This window comes from Chiloscyllium plagiosum, chromosome 9, assembly GCF_004010195.1.
Source record: "Chiloscyllium plagiosum isolate BGI_BamShark_2017 chromosome 9, ASM401019v2, whole genome shotgun sequence".
NCBI classification, from domain to species: Eukaryota; Metazoa; Chordata; class Chondrichthyes; order Orectolobiformes; family Hemiscylliidae; genus Chiloscyllium; species Chiloscyllium plagiosum.
In genome coordinates, this window is record NC_057718.1 from 83889734 (window position 1) to 83915030 (window position 25297).

General features: G+C 40.4%; 1 protein-coding gene across 5 annotated transcripts in view; it reads left to right on the forward strand.

Annotated features, from left to right (window-relative positions):
- Nucleotides 1–25297, forward strand: part of LOC122553001 (son of sevenless homolog 1) — a 299123-nt gene that overhangs the window by 134072 nt on the left and 139754 nt on the right. The window contains exons 1-2 of one of the 5 annotated variants that reach the window (XM_043696380.1): nt 11851–11920; nt 13549–13715. The exons of 3 other annotated variants lie outside the window; for them this stretch is intronic. In XM_043696380.1, coding sequence (XP_043552315.1) covers nt 11866–11920; nt 13549–13715 — 222 coding nt within the window. In that variant the 5' untranslated portion in view covers nt 11851–11865. Of the gene's footprint in view, nt 1–11850; nt 11921–13457; nt 13716–25297 lie in introns of those variants that run through there. One more of the 5 variants, XM_043696381.1, reaches the window with a different exon arrangement.

Below are 25297 nucleotides of genomic sequence, written 5' to 3' on the forward strand. Positions count from 1 at the left end.
GCCATTGACACCCACGTTCTATGGCCAAAATAAAACAAACAATGACAGCTTTCTACCAGCAGCAAATACATACAAGACCCAGCTATTGATTGGAGCTTCTTACTATTTTTGTTCTATTGAACATATGGGTTTCCACCCATTTTGTCTTGCCCATGAATGTGTGCTGCTCCCGTATATTTTGAGCATTGGTCTTGCTAGATAACCTTGGAGGGAAAATAAAGCCAGCTGTTACGACACACTGTAAACCCCTGTGTTAAATTGAACTTGACACACAGAGGAGCTCACCTCATAGCGTAACCTGTTAAATTTTGAGAGATAAAGAACTATCCCAAAGAACTATTTAACGTCAAAATGAACAATTTTATTGTTTAAGTCCAGCAGAAAATATTAAAACCAATTACAACTCCTTTCTCTCAAACCTAACTTTTACCTCCCATTCTACCATACTGGTCCGATTTAAAAACCCTGATGAAGATTTACAAAAAAAAAATCACATTTCAAAACCAGTTAGCTTTGTTGATGATTCTTTGTAGCTTCTCCTCTGTAGATTTTTCTCTAGGTCGGCTCTTCAGCTTCCATTTGTTGGTGTCCTTAGCAGTTCTCCCCCTAACTGTTGAGTATCTGGTTTTATACCCCCAAAACATTGGATCATTTAACTGGTCTGATGTCATCCCAAACATTAAAATACAAATTCAATTGGATTTTGATATCTCGTGCATAATTTAAACAGATTGGATTTGCTTTGTTCCACAGCAACACAACACCTATTTGTTTCAATCTGGTGTTGCAATTTCACTTTGCTTAGGACTCTGTGCTTTTAGTCAGTCCTTGTTAGCTTTTCAACTCTCCTAAAGGTACTGTACACCTCCACACCTTCATAACACAGCCCATGAACTGACCAGGGTTTATTTTCTCATTGTGGCAGTGCAGATGTCTTCCTGTGGTTAAGATGCTTGTACTGCTGAAACAAGTTTTCAAGAGAATATCTAGAGCACAGTAAACCTTTCATCAGGTCCAAGAATTAATTCATCCAAAGAATGGTGGTAATAGCACAGTTTGGAATCCATGATGGTTATGTTTTGGAAATTCTGATTGGTTTGGGGACTTTGATTCTGTCCAGATTGACATAATGAGTGTAAATCACACATTTAAGGAGAATTTTATTGTAGTTTAAATGCATTCTCCTTTAGCTGTTGTTCAACAATTCTGCTTGTGTTTGAATTTGGGCATGTCATATGAAACTGACCAAATCTTTTATTGCCCTGAGAGTTTAACAACATCTTCCAAGCAGTCTCTTTAATTTTTTTCCCCGAAGTGGTTTAATTGTCTTTTAAAGAAGGTTGAGTATTAAAATTATTGAAGGATTGTTAGCATAAAAATATTTTTCAGGTTTATAAACAATTGCAAAATTATTTATCTTCTGCCTTGGACAATTAATGCATCTACGTAATTTCTTTTCTCTCCTAGTGCTTGAATTTTACTTTTGCAGGCCTGCACTGGCAAAATTGCATTGCAGGAGCAAATTCTTAGAATAACTTAGTCTTCATCTCGTTTGTCCTACACCCTCCACACAAAAAAATTTGAGTGACAAGCAGAACATCTACCTGAAGTGTGGTGAATAGTGGGGTTGGCAATTGTTCTTTAGAGGCAGTGCTACTTTTCTAATAAAATGACTGTGTTTCAGGTACTGCACCTTTTTTAGTATCCTTTGATCAGGTTTCAGGTGGCTTTGTTTCAAGAAGAGCTCTTTGCATGCGTTTAGGCATGTCTGCCTTGAAGGAGCCTTTAAAGATTTTCTTTCCTTGACAGTAGCTGCTGTTAGGTTCCCTTCTTGATTCTTACACGCTTGATGCAACTACAATATGCCAACTTCTGTGAACAGCCAAAATTTATGTAAGCAAGTCCAAGTTTTTGGAGGACCATTTAACACCCTTCGCAATGTTTGCAGAGCATGTCAAGTGAGACTCCCTGAACAAGGGAACTGTCCTCCCTTTATACAGGGTTTTACATCACAGTCAGTCATGCATGCAAGACGCAACCCCCTGCCACTCCCCCATAGTCACATGCCATCCAAAACCAATATAAATTGTTTTGAGAGATAATCTAAGCAATGTATGTTTAGGTTATTCCTTGAAACAGAGTGATTAGATTGTCACATCCTGCCTGCAAGACAGAAAAACACACCTTCCCGGGACATCTGATTTCTTTCTTGTCAGCAGAACAAATTAACCCTTTAACATCTCAGCCCTTCATCGGGATTCCTGATGCTGCCTGATCTGCGCTTTTCCAGCAACACACTCTCAACTCTGATCTCCAGCATCTGCAGATCTCACTGTCTCCATGTATGCAGCAAAACCTGGATAATCTTTCAGGCTAGGGCTGAAAAATGGCAGCTATTATTGCCACCCCACAAGTGCTAGGAAATTACTGTCTCACTGATAAGAAAGTGTCACCATCTCCCATGGACTTCCTCAGTATTACATCAATGATTCCTGATCATTGACTAGATCAACTAAAACCTGCATAAGTACAGAGATAACAAGAGCAGGTTGCAGTGAATGATTCACCTCTGGACTCCCAGAGCCTTGCCATCATGTACACTGCTATGATAGAATATTGCTGATTTATCTGCAACTTGAACAATACTGAAAAACTAGGTATCATCTAATACAAAGCAACAAGAATAAATAGTCATTTGGTAGAATAGGCCTTGAGCACTGCTGAAACAAAATGTGTTCCCTGAGCTTTTCATTGTGCACTCTTCAGGACAATTTGTAAGGAATACTAAAGTAAAGGGAATATTACAATTGTGCCACTGCTGAATTGGTTGCCAAGTGACCTCTTATTGTCATATTTGTTGTCATGGAGCATAGGCCACCTAAAAGATTGACCGTTAACTGCCAGACTCTGAATTTTAATCCAGACCAGTTCACCGTGTGGTTAAGGCATTGCCCAAAGAATGACACGATACATCTGCATGTTCTTTGTGTCTACAAAGACATATTGTTTCTTAGATTCATAAGTGAGCCACATTACACTGCGAGTGCAAGAGGTAACGCTAAATATAGTACAGAACTAGCTGTGTCGCTAACCAAGATGTTCCAGTACCTCTACAACATTAGCAACCCCTACAAATGCAAAATTGCCCAGGAATGTTGTGTCAGTTATTAAACAGAGCAAATATAACCTGGTCTTTTAGTGTCCAACTAATCTACTCTTTATCTTTACTAAAGTGATTGATGGGATCATCAACAGTGTTGTCAGCAGCACTCGCAAAAGAATAACAAACTTGCTGATGCTCAGTTTGGATTTCATCAGGACCACTTCACCTGACATTATTACCAACTTTGGTCCAAGTGTAGACATGAGCTGAACTCCAAGATGGAAGTGACTGCCTTTGAAATAAAGTTTACATTTGACAGAGTATGGCATCAAGGAATCTGAATTGCGTGGGTTTCCACTGGGTGCTCCAGTTTCCTCCCACAATCCAAAGATGTGAAGTTTAGGTGAATTGGTCATGCTACATTGCCCATAGTGATCAGGGATGTGTAGGTTAGGTGCATTACTGAGGGGTAAATGTAGCGTGCTTGGGGAATGGATCTGGGTGGGATACTCTTCGGAGGGTTGCTGTGCACCCAATGGGCCTGTTTCCACACTGTAGGGATTCTGTGATTCTTTGAATGAAAATGTGGCTGATGTGAACTGGGGAAAGCTCTCTTGTTACACCAAGCATGAAGGAAGACGAGTTGTTGGCGGAGAATGAGCTCAGTGTGGGACATCACTGCAGGAGTTCCTCAGGGTTGACCCAATCATCATCATCTGCTTCAGCAATGACTTTCCCTCCAGTTTAGGGTCAGGAGGCAATTTATTTGCTTATTACTCACAATATTCATTACCTTTCCGAAGCAATCAGTGTCATGCAGTGGTCATGCAACAAGACTTGGATAAGATCTAAGCTTGGGCTGATAAGCGCCATGTAACATTGACACTAAACAAATGGCAAGCATTGACCATCAACGACTAGTGTGAATCTAACCGTTGTGGCTTGAATCGGAATGGTATTGCCATTGCTGAATTTTCCAATGTCAATGTCCTGGGGAGGGGAAGGGAGGTAAGGTGTTGTCATTGACTAGAAAATTAATTGGATCACCCTTTAAACACTGGCTACAAGAATAGGTCAAAAGTTCGGGATTCTGTTGCAAGAAACCTACCTTAAGTCTTCCCAATGTCTGTCCACTATATATAAAACACGAGTCAAAGGTTTTATGGAATATTCCATCAAACCTGGTTGAGTGCAGTTTGAAGAAGATTCAAAAAGCTCGGAAACCATCCAGGGCAAATCACCTTAGCCACCACCTTCCTCCTAACTGGACCTCAGTGGCAGTAGTGTGTACTGTCTTCAAGATACACTGCAATAACATACCAAGCTCCTTTGACAGAATCTTCCAAACCCATGATTGTTGCAACCTAGAAGGACTATCACTTGCTGCACGTTCCCTTGCAATCTACATGCCAGCCTGACTTGGAAATATTGCTTCACGTTGATGGGTCAAAACCCTGGAACCCTGCCTCATAACACTGTGAACACAGACCAAATGGACATAAATGTGGGTCGGTCTCAATAATTTTGAGTTTAGGCTAGGCAATATATGCTGTTGTTCTTGTGCTGACACATATGGGAATAAATACAAACTATGACTTCAGTCTTCAACATTTATCTTAATTTTGCAGCCCCACGCTTCTTCCCACTAATGTTCTTCCACACAGCCATATGTTGTCCCTAACACTCCCCAACCTAACATGGTACACAATGCTCCCCGCTGCATAAATTGCATTCCTCATGACATGTATCCCTTTCTTCCTTTCACATCCCTTGATGCGCACATATTGCCATTCGCTCCATTTCAGACATGGATACGAGAAGATATCCTCCACGCAGTCAGTCCCCTACCCACTATGCGTGAACTTTCACTTTCACATGCTTCTCGTGCACAACAAATGCTACTCTTACATGCAACCCCCTCCACACATACCTGGACCCCACCAGTGCATGTGCACCATATAGATTTCTGGATTTTTACCTCAAACATAAAGCAAATTGGCACAGGGCAAATAAAGGTTAATGAAATGAATGCATGGTTTTAAAGACTGGTGTTGGAGAAATAGGTTCTGGTTGCATAGTTGCTGGCACTAATACTGGCTGAGTAGGATCTGCATTATTGATACGTTTCACGTCTCAACTACGTTGAGGTTGCAGATTGAGTAAATTGTGTAATAAAGCAGGTAACAAGGGTTTTTAACCTAATAATAGCAAGAGTGAAAGTTATAAAGTGATAAACTGTGACATGAAGGGATAGAAAATATGTTTTTGAGAAAATAAACAGATTAGGCTGGCGGTTAATGTGATAACGCTAAACTAAAAGCTGTGTATTTGAATAAATGTAGCACTTCAGAACAAAAGAAATGAATTGAGAGAGAATATATGAATTTCAATTTGTGCTGTGACCTGATCGGAGACCTGGCTTCAGGATAACAAAAGTTGTGTCTGAATACTGAACAGCATATGACATTTAGGATGCACATGAAATTACGAAAAGATGAAGGGTTAGCTCTTGTTAATTAATCCTGATGTCACAGTAGAGAGAGTAACCCAAGGTCATAAAACGATAATGTAGAGTTGGTTTTAGAAGAGGTGAGAAATTATAAAGGCAAGAAGTCACTTCAAGAAGTGGTGTGCAGGTTCTATTGAGATGCAATAGGACTTGGGAGTTTGTCAGAAAGGATCAGCAATCTTGAGTGAGTTTGATGGACATAATGCCAGGAATAATCAGATGAACTAAGGCAATGTGGTTGAGTTCAGGAAAAGGTTTTGATGTTGTTTCTCAGAACAGCAGATTCTGCGGCCAACTGGAGAGCAGGCTCTGTTGGACCTTTGTTTCATGCAGTGAGTTAAAATTGATTTAGTGGCCTCATAATGAAGTGAAGCTACATCTCAACAAATCATTGGGCAGACCTTATTTGTAGTATTTTGTTCAGTTCTTGGCACCTTATTCAAGGACGAACATCAAAGTCCTGAAAAAAGTGCAAAGGAGATTTAGTAGAATAATACCAGCAATGAAGGATTTTATATACAAGGAAAGAGGGGAGAAATTGGGCCTACTCTCCTTGGAACAGAGAAGATTAGAGGTAAGTTTATTGAGGTGTTCAGAGTTGTGAACAATTTTGGTTGGTATCTCAGCAACTGAGGGTTGCAATTTCAAGATAGTTATCAAGGAAGGTAGGAGTAAGGTGAGGAGAAATGTGTTTCCTCAGAGTTGTTAGGATTTGTAATGTGCTCACTGGGAAAGTTGGGGAGACAGATTCTAAGGGAGGTTTCAAAACATAGCTGGATATATATTTAAGTGACGAATTTAGAGGGCTGCAACGATGGGTTTGGAGAATGGTATATTGGACCAGACAAGACCCCTCAAATTATTTTAAGTACCTAGATTCTAACTCTTGCTTACTTTAAAGGCAAATGAGAATGCTGTGTTCCAGATGCAATGTGACTCATCAAATTCCTCAACGTTAAGCAAAAACACAACTTATTTAAACACTTTATTTCTTTTGTTTGTATTTTAACTAAAACTTAACTGTGGATAATTTAACGGAATAATAGATGGAGCAACCATTACTAATTAACTGTTCCAAGATAGTAACATCCCATAAACACCTCCTTGGCAACAATGGCAACTTCAGAAAAATAGATTTGTCCTAACGGGTAACCTAGCTTCTAGCTGTAATGGAGAGAGAGAAAAGATAGTTTCTACTACTTCAAGCACACAACAGCAACTGTTTAAAGCTAAATCAAAAATTTAAAAATAACACTAGAAATCCTGGTTTGAGAGAACTGACCACACCCATCCAGGCTGCCTCCATTGTTTTAACGTTTTTGAAAAAAAAACCCAAGGCCTAACAAGCTGTTTACCTTTATGGTTTTGGTAGACTGCTTGGTGCCTCTGCCTTACAACCGGTCTTCAAAAAAAAACCAGAACAAAATAACCTCTTCAAGCCACAACATTGCCACAATGGGACTAGCTGGATAACTCTTTCAGGAACTGGTACAGATGTGATGGACCAAATGACTACCACCTGTACTGTAAATTTCTAAGATTTCTATGCGTTCCTGAGCAAGTAACATGGTGTGGATGAAGAAAATCTGGTGGATGTATAGGACTTGGATTTCTAGAAGGCATTAGATATAATGCTACAAATAGTATTGCAGAAAATCAGGGTTCATGGTATCGGTGGTAACCTTCGGATTGTAGATTGATGAACTAACAGGAAACACATTAGACATAAATGGATCATTTTCTGTCTGGCAAGATATGAGTTGCGTGCCACAGCAAGCAATGCTTAACTTATAAATTGTATATTAATATCTTGGATGAAGGTACCGAAGGTATGCTTGCTAAATTTGCTGATGTCACAATGACAGCAAGGAAAACAGTTTGTAAACTGGACATAAAGTGGCCACAAAGATTTAGAGAGGTTAGGTGAAATAGACAAGATCTGCAAATGGAAGATAATGTTGGAAAAACATAAAATTGTCAATTTTTGGTAGAACGAATGAGTGTACAAGTGAAATGATAAGAGATGGTAGAACTTTCAGATGCAGTGGATGTAGATGCTGTTTGTCCATTGAGTCACAAAAGACTAATATGGAGATACAGGAAGTGCTTAGGAAAGCTGATAGAATCATCTTGTTTATAGTGAGTTGAATTGAATTTAAAATTCAGGAAGTTATGCTTTACTTTCTGGGGCATTGGTGAGACAACATGATAGAGTTCAGTGTGTCATAGTAATCTCTCCCTTTAAGGAAGGATGTAAATGCATTGGAAGCAGTTCAGAGAAAGTTTACTCAACCAATTCTTGCCATGGATAAGTTAACTTGGAGTATTATTTGGACCAGCTCAGCTTGTATCCGCTGGAGATAGAAGTTCGAAGAGGCAATTTGATTGACTAATAGAAGATCCTGAGGAGCCTTCACAGATATAGAAAGGATGATTTTTCTTTTGGGAGAATTGGAAGTAGAGTTGAGTTTTGAAAAGAAAATGTTGCTCATTTGTGACAAGTGAGGAAAAATATTTTGTGAGAAAGTTGAGACTGAGAAACTGTCTTTTTCAAAAGGCAGTAGAAACAGAATCTTAGAATATTTCGAAGGCAGAGAGAGTCATGTTCTTAAGCATTGGGTTAAAAGGTGATTAGGGGTAAGCAGGAACATAGTTATCAGATGGACCATTATCCTGTGGATTGGCAGAGCAGGCTCAATGGGCTCAGTGGTTTTTTTTGTGCTCCTGACTTTTGTATGTTCACATGTATACCCTACACCAAATACATGGACCCCCCCCATATAGCATGTGAATACGCATTCCATACCAAACACATAACTTGTGACTCAGGACAGGAACTGCTGCCAGTAAAGGCTGTTGAAAATGCATTACCATCCTGTCCTGGTCAACCAATGTCAATACAATGGTCAAGAAAGAATAACGTCACCTCAACTTCCTCAATAGGCTAAGGAAATTCAGCATGTCCACAATGACTCCTACAATTTTTATTGATACACTTTTGAAAGCATTCTGTCTGGTTGCATCACAGCTTGGTATGGCAACTGTTCTACAGAGGGCCATGAACACATCTCATTCCCATCATGCAGATCAGCCTTCCATCCATGTCCATATCATCAAAGCCCGCTCCCTTTCCAGTTATACTCTATTCCCTCCTCTTCCATCAGGCAGAAAATATACAAGTTTGAATGTACATGCAAACAGTTTTGAAGATCAAATTTTTCCCCACTGTTACCAGACTTTTGAACCACCTCTCATGTTAAATTTGACCTCTGTCTCTGTACCTTGTGACGATGCTTTCACTTTAAAAAAGGTTCTTTTGTCTTGGGTTTTTTTGTGAAGAGAGGTTATAAAGGCAGAAGTGTCAACTCAGCTATGACAGACAGCCTAAATAAACAACTTCGGAGGCCTTTACCTTTTGTTTTAAGAAGTTGGAAGAATTGGAACAACTTGAATAGGAGTGGCCAGTTCTCGCAGCTCAGACTTTCTAGTTTGCTTTTGCTTTAGCAATCAAAAGCTGTTTGGGATTCCAGAAAAGATGGAGCTTCTGTGAATGATTCCTAGTTGCTACTTATTCTGAAATCTCTCTTAATGTTGTTTTCTCCTGGATTGGAGAACTGCACTTAAGAATTTATGTCTGAATTTACCATGTTGCCAAGAAATGTGTGAATGGGGTATAACATATTGCAACAGTTAATTAGTAATAGGTACTGCATCTGTTATTCAGTTAAACTTTTCAATGGTTTGGTTACTCAAAATTCCTCTTTGTTTTGTTTTGTATTTTAAGTATTGTGTTTAAATAAATTGTTTTGCATAAAGTCACATCACATCTGGAAGATGCACTTGACATCTATCTTCTAAAATGAGCAAAAGTCAGGGTTGAGGCTCCTTTCTTAAAATATTTTGAGGGGTCTGGTTTGGTCCATATCTACCTTTTCTGTGGCTGTAACATTGTACTCTGTTCTGTTACCCTGATGCACTTTGTATGGTACGATCTACCTGATTATCACACAAAGCAATACTTTTCACTGTATCTCGGCACAAGTATTATGAATTAATCAAACTCAAACCACTGGGCTTTAGTAAATGGGAGGATAAAATATAAAGGTAAAAAAGCTATGATGAACGGTTTGGCCCCAGCTTGTCAATTGTGACCACTTCTCTGCACCACTTTAGGATGTATGTCATTGCTTTCCAGAGGATGTAGAGGACCTTTACAAGAATATGGTTATTCTCCCAGTAGTGGAGCAGGCTAATTGGAGATTTCGTTGGGGTGTTCAAAATGTTTAATTTTTGGTGTAACAACTGAGAAATTGTTTCTGTTGACAAAGTGTTGGTAAATGACTCAGTTTAAAGTTGATTTACAGATTAGACATTGGCCAAATGGGGAAATTGTTTACCATGTAGTGAGGCATTGTGATCTGAAGTGCACTGCCTGAAAGGATTGTGGAAGCAAGGTGGGAAAGAGCTTTCAAAGAGGAGCTGGATAAATGCCTGCATGAAAAACACAAGGATTCTGGGTAATCCAAGATGGAGGATGGGATAAATTTCTGGCTGTAAAAGGCTGCTTTTTTTTTTGAGGTATTTTAGGTAGTGGAGGTGATTTGCCTCTAATTCCAGGAGCAGCAATGACTGTTTTATATGCTGGAGAGAGAAAGAAACCCACACTGCTAACTGACAGCACTGAACCTGCCTTTACTGTTTGAATTCCTGTATCGCTGGACATTGGAGTGCATCTAGGAAAACTTAACAAGCAGTGAAATTCACAACTGATTTGAGAGGAACCTGTTTGGGAGCGGTCACGGCACAGAAACAGATAAGTGAATAGCTTTAAGTATATTGCTATAATCTACAATAGTGAGTAGAATGGGTTCTTTCTTGATTATATGTTTTATTGACGGTATTAGGCAAGAACTTTCAAAAGCTGATTGGGGTCAGATGTTCGCAGGTAAAGGGACAGCTGGAAAATGGGAAGCCTTCAGAAGTGACATAACGAGTTCAGGTGAAAGGAAAGGCTGGTATGTATAGAAAATGCTAGATGCCTAAAGAAATTGAAAGTTTGGTTAAGAAAAAGAAGGAAGCATATGTAAGTTGTAGACAGGATAGGTCGAGTGAATCCTTAGAGTATAAAGGCATTAGGAATATACTTAAGAGGAAAATCAGGAGGGCAAAAAGGGGACAAGAAATAGCTTTGGCAAATAGAATTAAGGAGAATCCAAGGGGATTTTATAAATACATTTAAGGACAAAAGGATAACTAGGGAGAGAATAGGGCCCCTCCAAGACCAATAAGGCGACCTATGTGTGGAGCCGAGGAGATGGGGGAGATAGTAAACAAGTATTTTGCATCAGTGTTTACTGTGGAGGAGGGCAGGGAAGATATAAAATGTAGGGAAATAGATGGTAACATCTTGAAAAATGTCCATATTACAGAGGAGGAAGTGCTGGATGTCTTGAAATGCATAAACCTGGATAAATCCCCAGGACTTGATCAGGTGTACCCTAGAACTATGTGGGAAGCTAGGTAAGTGATTACTAGGCCCCTTGCTGAGATACTTGTTACATCGATAGTCACAAGTGAGGTGCTGGAAGACTGTCGGAAGGCTAACGTGGCACCACTATTTAAGAAAAGTGGTAAGGATAAGCCAGAGAACGATAGACCGGTGGTGGGCAAGTTGTTGGAATTGAGAATGTGTATAGGGTATAGGCAGGCAGGGAAAGAGTTAAGTTCTGAGTTTTGTGCAACAAGAGGTTCAGCTGAGCATGACTCAGACCAGATAAGAACTTAATTAGCATTGGAACGCTGGAGGCAAGGGTAATGGGTTAACAAGGTGCAAAAGCAGTCATTATGTAGAGCCATTTAACAAGATGACGTAGCATTCAATATGTAACGTCAGTTAACAAGGTGAAAAGTATCCATTGTATGAATCCAGTTAACTGTCAATGTATAATGGAAAAGGGTTTGGTCTCTGCTATTGATACTCGTTAATTACAATAGTTACCAATTAATATGTATGTTGCCTTATCTGGATGCTCCTCCCTGTGAAATGACTGTATTGTTCATTGAGAAACTGCTGTTCCAGAGAACTCAGGCCCCTGTGCACATGGGCAATTGTTCTCTCTCCCTCCAGGGCCCAGAATAAAGATGAAGAAGGTAAAACTATACTGTGTTTCTGAGCGTTTTGCTTCGACTGGTGGGGTGGGAGTGAGATAATATTTGCCTAGTCGGCAGGATCCAAACGAATAGTTACGATTGGATGGTATCAGCGGCCACCCAGAACATCGGTGTTTCGAGATGGACGGACCTACAAGGTAAGATTTAAGTCCTTGGTCCCTCTCGATATTCCTATGTGCTGGAGACAATCCCCTCACTCAGTCACTCTCTGTTCTGCGATAATTAGCTCAGTCGAGAGATAGAATTTTGCAAGAGCGCTAGCAGGCAGAGATTAGAGTCCTCTGCGCTGCATTGGGGGTGGGGGTGTGTGATTGAGATTAGAGTCCTCTTCGCGGCACTGGGGTTCAAGTCCCCTGGGGTGGGTTTGATTGAGGTTCAAGTCCTCTCCGCGATACTGGGGTTCGAGTCTACTGGGTAGATTGATTTCAGGTTCGCACTGTGCTGAGCTTTGAGCTCTCTGTGTTTAATTGGGGTTTGAGTTCTCTGTGTTTCAGTGGGATTTGAGTCCCTGTGAGGAGTAAAGTGAGAAAGGAGTTAAAACCCCTAGTGGTGAAATTTGAGGCTCTGCGAATCTTTGTTCTAGGGAAGAGAGTGGCTTGGATTCCGGCGCCATGTGATCTGCAGCAACGGCTTTCTCTTTTTATTAGTGTAATTTCACTGAAGAGATGCAAAAAAAAATGAGAAGTGCTGAAATTAAGGTTGGACTAATACTTGGGTTGGAAAAAAAGAACTACATGTAGATTGTGCCATGTTGAGATTGTTGTTTAAAAATTTTGATTTGTCAAATTACTGGTTCAGAAAATCCTTTTTTAAGTAACTGTTTTGCCTTGTTTGAATCAGGGTCTCAGTGTGTTTTGTGGGCTATGTAATGGGGCAGATTTTGTTTTTACATTGAAACTGTACAACATTATGTCCTTTTTAAAATGATCAAACTTGTAAACTCAAAATAAATTGAGTGCCTTGAGCCCCTGATGTGTTTGCAATTCTGCACTGCCTGTGTTTAAAAAGAAAATTGGGGCAAGTGATCGTGCTGTAGACAGATGAGAGTATTGTATTATAATATTTTTGCTGCTGTGTTTTTAATGCGGAGTGTTCACAAAAGGAAGAGTGCATTTTTTGTTTGATGTTTAGTTAAGATTTTCGAGAGAACATGAGGCTGAGCTGCATAAATTCTGTTAATTATCGTTAAGTCTTCATTGGCCCCCTTCATATTGCAAATTCAAAGAATGTTGATCTCTACCAAAGTTGCCACTGTAATTTCAATGTTTTATTTGGGAAGTTTCATTTGGAGACCATATTTTAAAATATTCAGCATTTGTTTCCCATGAAAATTTGAGATTTAAATCTGAACTGAAACTGCCTCTTCAATTGCTAAAGCACAGGAAACATTTTGTTGTTTTCTTGCTGTTCCAGACTTTCGAAATACTTTTCCTGACACCTTTCATATTAGCCAAGTATCAATTTGTAAAAGGGAAATAATTTTTGAATAACCTGAACGGAGGCAACCGAGGGTTAGATTTTTGTTTGTAATTGACTGAATTGTTTAGGCAGTACAATTTAGAAGTTTATGGATTGTATAAAACTTGATAATGTCATAAATAGTGAACAGAATAACAGACTTCAAGAATTCAGAGAAGGTTGAAATAGGCAGACACAATTTAGTGTAGTTAAATGTGTGACAGTCTTCATATTGATATCCACCTTGGTAAGGAAGGTATGAGAGAGGAAATGCAAAGATACTTTCAGCACCTAACATTGTCTCTAGAGTTTCTCCATTCACAGGTAAAGCACACCTTAGGACCACCTCCTACCCCTCCTCAACCTGATCCAACAGATTCAATCAGCTCCCTAGTCAAAAGTGAAGAACCTAGCAACAATGAAGAGGAGATCAGTACTTTTTTGTCAGTGGCCTTCCTACGGACATTAAACCATGTAAGCTTTACCTTGCCTTTTGATCATTTAAGGGATATGAAGATTCACTGATTAAGCTAACATCACAACCTCCAGTTGGCTTTGTTACATTTAACGGCAGAGTGGGAGCAGATGCGGCAAAGAATGCTGCATTCACCTAGCCTGCAGCTGCTCCACTGCACGCTCAGATGTGCTGGTATCCTCCATCTGAAGCATCTCTGGAAGAACAGAAGTCTTGTCAGTGTTAAGTATTTAACTGCCCTCATCCAAGAAATCAGATTTCTCTGAGGAGTGATGCAAGAACAGACTGAATTTTGTTTTCAGGTTGGACTTTACTGAAGGAGGCTTTAGAGAACTGGCTTGTTTCCACTCGACTTGGAGGGGATGGAGTGGTCACTAAGGACTGTGGATTTAAGAACTTCACTGGTGAATCTTTTTTCCACATGCGAGGATTCTTCAAACTCTAATTGCTGTAATGGACTAGCAGTTTTTGTTGTTATCATCATGGTATGCTGTGTGTCAATAACTTGCTTTAATACTGGCTGTCAGAGTCTTATGAAAGCTGGTAGTACCATCTTGATGATTATCATGTGTTGATAAAAGGAGGGAATGAGAATTTTTGTGTTTTGTGAGGCAGGAAATTCAGCTCAGCTTGACTGAAATTAAGAGAGGTTTGTGAAGCAAGAGGTTCAGCTGAGTATGACTCAGTTCAGATAAGAACTTACAGTTAACATTGAGGTGATGGATGCAAAGGTAATGGGTTAACAAGGTGGAAAAACATTCATTATGTAGAGCTATTTAACAAGATGAGGTAGCATTTGGTATGTAAAGGCAGTTTAACAAGGTGAAAAATATTCATTATGTGGAATCAGATATTCATTGTGCAACAGCAGATGACTTAATCTTTACTATTGACATGTTGATTGTAACGGTCACCCAATCAATATGTATGTTGTCTTATCTGGATGCTCCTCTTTGTAAAATGACTATATAGTGCATTAAGAAACTGCAGTTCCAGAGAAGACCATGAACTCATGTCACTGTGAAAATGGGCGATCGTTCTCTTTCCCTCCAGGGCCCAGAATAATGGTGAAAGAGATAAAACGACACTGTGTCTCTGAGTGTTTTGCTTTAACTGAGGCGGGAAATGGGAAGGCAGGTGATCACTTTCATGACAGTGACCACAATTCAGTTATGTTTTCTTTAGCAATGGAAAGGCATGGGGAAATACATCAGGACAAGATTGTAGCTGGGGGAAAGGCAATTATGATGTGATCAGGCAAGACCGAGGGTGCATCGGATGGGGAAGGACACTTCATGGGGTGGACACAGTTGAAATTTGGAGCTGGTTCAAGGGGCAGCTATTGTATGTACCTGTCCGGCAGGGAGGAAGTGGTTGAGTGAGAGAACCAGTGTTTACCAAGGAAGTTGAATTTCTTGTCAAGAGGTAGAAGGAGGCTTATGCTGAAAATGTGTTGCCAGAAAAGCGCAGCAGGTCAGGCAGCATCCATGGAGCAGGAGAATCGACGTTTTGGGCATGAGCCCTTCTTCAGAAGCTCTCTTCCAAAATCTTGCAAGGATGCCTTCCTTGAAGAAGCTCTCTTCCAAAATCACTTTCTCCTAGAAGATTTTAACCTACTGCAAATCCTCTTGCTAGGATGCCTTCCTTGAAGAAGCTTTCTTCCAAAATTTCCAGCAACACATTTTCAGCTCTGATCTCCAGCATCTGCAGTCCTCACTTTCTCCTCGAAGATTTTAGCCTACTGCGAATCCTCTTGCAAGGATGCCTTCCTTGAAGAAGCTCTCTTCCAAAAGCTCCTTGGATGCTGTCTGACCTGCTGCGCTTTTCCAGCAACACATTTTCAGCTCTAATCTCCAGCATCTGCAGTCCTCACTTTCTCCTAGAAGGAGGCTTATGTAAAGATGTGACGTGAAGTGGGTGCTTGAGAGTTACAAGTTAGCCAGGAAGGACCTAAAGAGCCAGGAACAGACAGGAGATATCTTTGGCAGGTAGGATCAAGGAAAACCCCAAAGTTTTCTATAGGTATGTCAGGAGTAAAAGAATAACTTTGATAAGATTAGCGGCCAGTCAAGGACAGTAGTGGGAAGTTGTACGTGGAACTCCGAGGTAGGAGAGGTGCAGAATGAATATTTTTTTCAGTATTCACGCAATAAAAGACAATTTTGTCAAGGAGAATACTGAGGTACAGCCTATTAGACTAGACTGGTTTGGGGTTCATAAGGAGGAGGTGTCAGCAATTCTAGAAAGTATGAAAATATGTGTCTCCTGGGCCCGTTGGGATTTATCCTAGAATTCTCTGGCAAGCTAGGGAGGACATTGCAGAGCCCTTGGCTTTGATTTTTATGTTGTCATTGTCAACAGGAATAGTGCCAGAAGACTGGATGATAGCAAATGTTGTCCCCTTGTTCAAGAAGGGGAGTAGAGACAATCCTGGTAATTGTAGACTAGTGAGCCTCAGTTCTTTTGTGGGCAAAGTTTTGGAAAGGAGTATAAGAAAGAGGAATAATTTAATTAGGGCTGGTCAACACGGTTTTGTGAAGAGTAGTTTGTGCCTCACAAGCCTTATTGAGTTCTTTAAGAGGATGACCAAACAGATGGATGAGGGTAAAGCAGTTGATGTGGTGTATATGGATTTCAGTGCAGCATTTGATAAGATTCCCCACAGGAGGCGAATGCAGAAAATACGGAAGCATGGGACTGAGAGTGATTTAGTGGTTTGGATCAGAAATGGGCGAGCTGAAAGAAAACAGAGGTGGTGGTTGATGGGGAATGTTCATTCTGGAGTTCAGTATCTAATGGTGTACCGCAAGGATTTGTTTTGGGGCCACTCCTGTTTCACTTTTTTAATGACTTGGATGAGGGGGTTAGAAGGATGGGTTCGTAAAATTGCGGACAACACTAAAGTCGGTGGAATTGTGGACAGTGCGGAAGGATGTTGCAGGTTACAGAGGGACGTAGATTAGCTGCAAAGCTGGGCTGAGAGATGGCAAATCTAGTTGAATGTGGAAAAGTGTGAGGTGATTGACTTTGGAAGGAGTAACAGGAATATAGAGTACTTGGCGAATGGTAAGATGTGGATGAGCAGAGCGAAATCTGTGTCCATGTGCATAGATCCCTGAAAGTTGCCACCCAGATTTATAGGGTTGTAAAGAAGCCATATGGTGTGGTTCGCTTTTATTGGTAGAGGGATTGTGTTTCAAGCCATGAGGTCATATTGCAGCTGTACACAAATCTGGCGTGGCTGCACTTGGACTACTGTGTACAGTTCTTGTTGCTGCATTATAGGGAGGACGTGGAAGCATTGGAAAGAGTGCAGAGGAGGTTTACTCGGATGTTTCCTGGTATGGAGAAAAGGCTGAGGGACTTGAGGCTGTTTTTGTTAGGGAGAAGGTTAAGAGGTGACTTAACAAATGCAGACAAGATGATCAGACGATCAGGTGGATAGTGAGAGCCTTTTTCCTCGGATGGCGATGGCTTGCATGAGGGAACGTAGCTCTAAATTGAGGGGTGATAGATATAGGACAGATGTCAGAGGTAGGTTCTTTACTCAAATAGTAGTAAAGGATGGAATGCCCTGCTTGCCCGAAGAAAGAAGATTCCTTCATTGGCTTGATAGATGTGCACTGAAATTCTGCAGGGCAAACAAGAAGCAACTAATTATCAGAAACTGATTTTACAAGTCCATTATTCACCCGCATGACACATGGTAAGCAACCATGTCACAAGTGTAGAATGGTTGCAGTAGTGTGCATTATGATTGAAGCCAACATTATTACTGATTTAAGTCCGATCCCAGACTGAAACCAGGCATGATTATTGGGCTTATTCTATTTTATGTTCATTTCTTTTATTAATTAACTTTTGTTTTACTGCAGCAAAATCTGCAGCATTGCATACTTATGTTTCAGCAAGTACTGCTTAGTTCATTGTTTAATTTATTTTGATTTTAACAAACTCCCTATAACACAAATTCAAAGATTTTTAAACACACAATAAAAATATGATGCCAATAAATACACATCACTACTTTATAAACTGAAAAGCAAAAATTATTTTTTTACACAAATCTGTTCCCTGGTACAGTATTCAAAAACATATCTGGTATTGTACCCAAAAGACTACTCAAATACTCTCACCAGACTTTGTTTTTAACACCTTGATAACTTCAAGTCATTTGTGACTTTAACATAAGCTAGAACAACAAATAAGTTCTTCCTGGAGCTGTTATGCACCTGGGCTTAAAAGTACTCAGCTTGAAGAAATTGCGTCAAGATTTAGTCTCAAATCGGAAGTTTTGGGACTGTCAATAACTCTTCACTCTAATGCAATCTAATTTTGCTACATCCTTCCCCTCTCACGATCACTGGTCTATATGGCCATTTTCACCCAAGGCCTTCAAAGAATTGCCCAAAACTCAAAGCAAAACTTAAAACACATCACTCCCTTTCACCTACGGGTGCTTCTTTTCAGCTTAAAAATAACCTCGCATGACTTTCTAAACTGGAGTTTGTTTTGTTTCGTCTTAAATCCCTGCCAATATTAACAAAAAAAAATCATTCATTCTCAAGCTTGGCTTCAAAAAATGTTTTAAATGAAATCCCTTGTGGCTAGGGAACACTTACAAATTAACTTCAGTTATTCAACAAAACCCATATCTGAATAACTCAAAACTCAAGAGCCCAAATTTGCAATACATAGTATTAAAAGCACATACATAATCTACCAGTAGTTCAGAAAACATTTTCACTTCCGATAATTATTCTGTTCCTTTTTGCAACGCTCATATGCATCTGGCTGCAACTTATTACATTCCAAATTATAACCATTTGCCATTAAAAGTATATATCTTTTAAATTAATGTATTCATGGAATGTGGGCATCACTAATTGGGCCAGCACATGCTGCCCATCTCTGATTACTTGAGAAGGTGGTAGTAGTGAGCAGCCTTCTTGAACTGATGCAGCTCATTTGGTCGAGGTACACTCACAGTGCCTTAAGAGTTGGAATTTTAAGATTCTGAGACAGCAACACTGAAGGAATGTTATATGATAACTTTCCAATTCGGGATGGTGAGTGACTTGCAGAGGTACTTCTAAGTGTCAGCATTTCAATGTTCTTGTTGCTCTTGCCCTTCTAAGTGGTAGTGGCCCTGAGCTTGGAAGGTATTTTCTGCATTAGCCCATTGTGGGGAATCTTATTTAAAGTTTTACTGCAATCCATATACAACACATCAACTGCTTTACCTGTTTCCACCTGTTTGGTCACCCTCTCAAAGAACTTGCTAAGGTTTATGAGGCACAACCTACGTTTCACAAAACCGTGTTGATAATAGGGAAGATACAAGAGTTCATTATCAAGGACTTTCCCACAGACCACTTAAGTAAACTGTGGTAGAATCAGATACAGTCAGTATGGATGTGCAAAAGGGAAATTGATGCTTAACAAATCTACTGGAATCTTTTTGAGGATGTAACTCGTACAGTTGATTGGGGGAGCCAGTAGTTGTAATTTATTTGGGCTTTGAGAAGGCTTTTGATAAAGTCCCGCAGAAGAGATTAATATGTAAAATTGAAGCACATGGGATTTGGATAGTATATTGAGGTGGATGAAAAATTGGTTAGCAGATAGGAAACAAATGCATAGTTTTCTGAATGGCAGGCATTGACTGGTGGGGTATCGCAGGGATCGGTCCCCAGCTATTCATAATATATGTTAATAATTTAGATGAGGGAACGAAATGTGATACCTTTAAAGTTTTCAGAAAACACAGAGCTGAGTTGAAGGGTCAACTGTGAGGAGAATACAGAGATATTGCAGTGTTTTTTTATGGACAGGCGGAATGAGTAGACAACTGCATGCAACTTCAATGTGGGATATGTAAGGTTATCCATTTTGGTAGCAAAAATAGGATAGATTATTATTTGAAAGACTGTAAATTGAGAGAATGTTCAACAAGACCTGGATGTCCTTGTGCACCAGTCACTGAAAAGAATGTGCAAGGCAACCGGCAGTAAAGAAAGCAAACTATTCCTGGCTTTCTTAACAAGAGAGCGGCACAGTGGCACAGCAGTTAGCACTGCTGGCTCACTGCACCACGGACTCAGGTTCTATTCCAGCCTTGGGCGACTGTCTGCACGGAGTTTGCATGTTTGCACCGCGTCTGTGTGGGTTTCCTCCCACAGTCCAACTTTGGTAGATTAGTCATATGAAATGTAGGGTCATAGGGATATGGTGGGTGTTTGGAGGATCAGTGTGGACTTAATGGACTCAACGGCTGCTACGGCACTGTTGGGATTCTAAGATGATTTGAGTAGAGGAACAAGTATACCTTGCTGCAGTTATACAGGGCATTGGTGAGGCAACATCTAGAATATTGTGAGCAGTCTTGGTTTCTTTATCTGAGCAAGGATGTTTTTGCTATAGAGGAAATTAAGGTTTACCAAATTGATTCCTGGGATGGTAGGACTAACATATGACGAGGAATTGTGTAGGTTAGGATTGTATTTGTGTGGTTTAGAACAATGAAGGGGGAGCTTTCATAGAAACCTACACAATTCTAACAGGACTAAACAGGTTAGATGCAGGAAGAACGTTCCCGATGATGGCCAAGTCCAGAATCAGGGGTCATATTTTAAGGGTAAGGCGTAAACCTTTTAGGACCGGAGATAAAACATTTCTTCCCCAGAGAGTGATGAGCCTGTGGACATTACTATCACAAAGTGGTTGATGCCAAAACACACTGTTTTCAAGATGGAGGTAGATATAGCTCTTGTGGCTAACAGGATCAAGCAACTTGGGGGAAGGACAGGATTGGGATATTGAGCTCGATGATCAGCCATGATCACAATGAATGGCAGAGACTCAAGTGCTTGAATGGCCTATTCCTGCTTCTATTTTTGCATTTCTGTGTTGGTGAGGCAGAATACTGGACAGCAGACACTTATTACTATTTAAAATGGCTATAAAGTTAAAACATCCAACTTTATTTTGGCTTAATGGGAAATTTGCAAGCCGTTGAAATAAAAACTACCATCAGCCAACATTTGGGCTAATATGGTTAGAGAACATATATTTGGAAAGATGCGGTCTCCGCTTTTCAATCTTTCCTTATTCTTGCAAGGAAATGACCAGTCTGACAGATAAATGAAATGCATTAGATGTGATAACTTCACAACATGTGTGTTATGATCCTGCTCCACAGCTACTTGATGAAGAAGCAGTGCTCCGAAAGCTAGCACTTCCAAATAAACCTGTAGTGTTGTGAGATTTTTAACATTGTCCACCAGAATTTAGTCAGAGAATGTTCTCTGGCTGTTTTCATTTTGTACTCTAACAAAACATTAGTTCGCACATGCAAGTACAATGTGCCATCTAGTCTTGAAGGTAGCCTAAGACATGCCCTTATTACCTCAAAACCCAAGCATCCTAGTGCCCTCCTTGGTTGATCTCCCATGTTCAACTTTCTATAAACGTAAGTTATTCGAAATCTCTGCTGTTCATGTCCCATTTGCTCAAAGCCCCTGTATTTGCTGTTAAAGCAACATTTAACTTTTAAGTTCTCATCCTGCTCTTAAAATCCTTCTAACTCCTCCATCCTTAAACTCTTTTGAAATATTTACTGTGCACTACTTGTATCTTTTGAGCGACCCAAATTTGTGTCACTGGATAGTTTGTTTGTGGAGCCAACTGTACCCTGAGAAATTTGGCAGTACAGGTGTTGAGAAACAAGGAATTGGTTTCAAGTATTTGAGTCTGGGTGACAGAGCAGCTCAGAAACGTTATTGCCAAGAAATTACGGTATGTTAGCAAGGTGAAAATCTTGATATTTCTTTTCATTTGTTGTCAGAACAGAGCTTCAAAATGTTCCGTCTTGTGGTTTTTATGTACTTTTAACGGGAATAAAATGAAAATTGGAACCCTACGTAAAACTTTGCCTTAGATTGACATGTAGTTTGTGGTATGTTTCAGATGAAGCAGTTGAAGCTCCATCTGCCCTGTCAGTTGGACATCGATGGTCTAATGATATCATCTTGCAGAGAAGCAGGGGCGATATCTCTGGTACTTTGGGCAATATTTATTCCTCCAGTAACAACACAAAAAGACTTTATCTTGTCATTATCATATTGCTGTTTTTGGGAGCTTACAGTGTAGAAATTGGGACATTTCAACATGACAACATTCACTAAAATTCCAAAACAAATGTAGGGTATAGACAGGATAGATCGAGTGAATCCTTAGAAGAGTTCAAAGGAAGTAGGAGTATACTTAAGAGGGAATTCAGGTGGGCAAAAAGGGGACATGAGATAGCTTTGGCAAATAGAATTAATGAGTATTTTGCATCAGTATTTACTGTGGAAAAGGATATGGAAGATATAGACTGGAGGGAAATAGATGGTGACATCTTGCAAAATGTCCATATTACAGAGGAGGAAGTGCTGGGTGTCTTTAATGCATAAAAGTAGAAAAATCCCTAGGGCCTGATCAGGTGTACCCTAGAACTCTGGGAAGCTAGAGAAGTGATTGCTGGGCCTCTTGCTGAGATATTTGTATCATTGATAGTCACAGGTGAGGTGCTGAAAAACTGGAGGTTGGCAAATGTGGTGCCACTGTTTAAGAAAGGTGGTAAGGACAAGCCAGGGAACTATAGACCAGTTAGCCCGACATCTGTGGTGGGCAAGTTGTTGGAGGGAATCCTGAGGGACAGGGTGTACCTGTATTTGGAAAGTCAAGGACTGATTAGGGATAGTCAACATGGCTTTGTGTGTGGGAAATCATGTCTCACCATCTTGATTGAGTTTTTTGAGGAAGTAACAAAGAAGATTGATGAGGGCAGAGTGGTAGATGTGATCTATATGGACTTCAGCAAGGCGTTCGACAAGGCTCCCCATGGCAGACTGATTAGCAAGGTTAGATGTCACTGAATACAGGGAGGACTAGCCATTTGGATACAGAACTGGCTCAAAGGTAGTGGTGGAGGGAGGGTTGTCCTTCAGACTGGAGGCCTGTGACCAGTGGAGTGCCACAAGGATCGGTGCTGGGTCCTCTACTTTTTGTCATTTACATAAATGATATGGATCTGAGCATAAGAGGTACAGTTAGTAAGTTTGCAGATGACACCAAAATTGGAGGTGTAGTGGACAGCGAAGAGGTTTACCTCAGATTACAATTGGATCTTGTCCAGATGGGCCAATGGGCTGAGACATGGCAGATGGAGTTTAATTCAGATAAATGCGAGGTACTGCATTTTGGGAAAGCAAATCTTAGCAGGACTTATACACTTAATGGTAAGGTCCGAGGGAGTGTTGTTGAACAAAGAGAGCTTGGAGTGCAGGTTCATAGCTCCTTGAAAATGGAGTCGCAGGTAGATAGGATAGTGAAGAAGGCGGTTTGGTATGCTTTCCTTTTATTATTCAGAGTATTGAGGACAGAAGTTGGGAAGTCATGTTGTTGCTGTACAGGACATTGGTTAGGCCACTGTTGGAATATTGCTTGCAATTCTGGTCTCCTTCCTATCAGAAAGATGTTGTGAAACTTGAAAGGGTTCAGAAAAGATTTACAAGGATATTGCCAGGTTTGAAAGATTTGAGCTATAGAGAGAGGCTGTACTGTTTTCCCTGGAACGTCGAAGGCTGAGGGGTGACATTATAGAGGTTTACAAAATTATGAGCTACATGGATAAGGTAAATAGGCAAAGTCTTTTCCCTGGGGTGGGGGAGTCCAGAACTAGAGGGCATAGGTTTAAGGTGAGAGGGGAAAGATATAAAAGAGACCTACGGGGCAATTTTTTCACACAGAGGGTGGTACGTGTTTGGAATGAGCTGCCAGAGGAAGTGGTGGGGGTTGGTACCATTGCAACATTTGAAAGGCATTTGGATGGGTATATGAATAGGAAGGGTTTGGAGGAACATGGGCCGGGTGCTGGCAGGTGGGACTAGATTGGGTTGGGATATCTGGTCGGCATGGATGGGTTGGACCGAAGGGTCTGTTTCCATGCTGTATATCTGTGTCTCTATGACTCTAAATACTTAATAGACTGCAAAATACTTTGATAGATCCAGTGGTTAGGGTAAAGTTGTGAAAGATGCTATACAAATGCACATCTATCTTGTTAACACCACCCTTGTAATAGGGTTTTGATTCGTGTCCTCAGCAGTTTGATGTCATCTTTCAACCTTGAGGTTAGCTATAGTTTTGTCTGAATTAGACTAAAATTTTTGGTTATTTGGTTCGATTTTTACTTGCATTATTGATTCATCTGGCTTGTTCTTAAAGTAAAATTTTGATAGTGATTCCACTTGTAGAAAGCTTTAAGTTGACGCACATTATCCTTTGATTGTAATTCCTTGTATAAAATAGTTTTGAGTATCATTGGCAAGTTGAAATGTAATCTGGCAGGAGTATCAGACTTGATTCAGTGGTCATGCTTTTACTTCTGGAGTGGGCTTGTAAGTATAACTTTCTGAAACTCACATTTGACCTCTCTGTTCTGGCTGACACTCCTATGTAGTATAGAGGCCATCTTTTCATTGAACTACTAAGCCAAGGCCTTGAATTTGATAGAAATTTAATAGGAATCTCCTGGTGTCTTGACCAACGTATATCTCTCATCCAAAATCACTAAAAAAAAATTAGTGTATCTGGTCATTGATCTCATGGCTGTTTGTTGGATCTTGCAGTCTGAAAACTAGCTCTTGTGTTTGGCTACATTGGAACACTGATTACATTTCAGTAGTAAAACAGTTGGCTGTAAAATGCTTGGAGATGTTCTCTTGTCATTAAAACGCTATATATCTCTAAATCTTTTCACTTTATTTACTGAAGATAATTTATCAGAATTTCCATGCAAGGCTGAAACACTGAAGTTTCCCACTCTTTGCTCTGAGTTTTATGTGAGCTATGGCTAATTTGGTATCAGATTCTCTTCTGCATAAAAAGGTTACATATAATGTTGGAGCTGGAGTCTTTCAGTTTTTTTTAATTCCTTCATGGACGTGGGAGTCACTTGCTATGCTACCATGTTATTATGTATTCAGCACAGCCAAACCATTTCTCATTCGTACTTCTGCTTATCTGTTATTCACCTTTTCTTCTGCCTTGGCCTGCTATTCATCGCCAGACCATAGCAACACGACGGCTGGAGGAAGAGTGCCTCATCTTCCGCCTCGGAACCCTCCAACCACAAGGGATGAACTCAGATTTCTCTAGTTTCCTCATTTCCCCTCCCCCCACCTTGTCTCAGTCAAATCCCTCAAACTCAACACCGCCTTCCTAACCTGCAATCTTCTTCCTGATCTCTCCGCCCCACCCCCACTCCGGCGTATCACCCTCACCTTGACCTCCTTCCACCTATCACATTTCCAACACCCTCCCCCAAGTCCCTCCTCCCTACCTTTTATCTTAGCCTGCTGGACACACTTTCCTCATTACTGAAGAAGGGCTATGCCCGAAACGTCGATTTTCCTGTTCCTTGGATGCTGCCTGACCTGTGCTTTTCCAGCAACACATTTTCAGCTGTTATTCAGTTGTTTACTTATGCAATTCGTCTCTCTCTCTATCTGTCTGTCTCTGTCTGTCTGTCTGT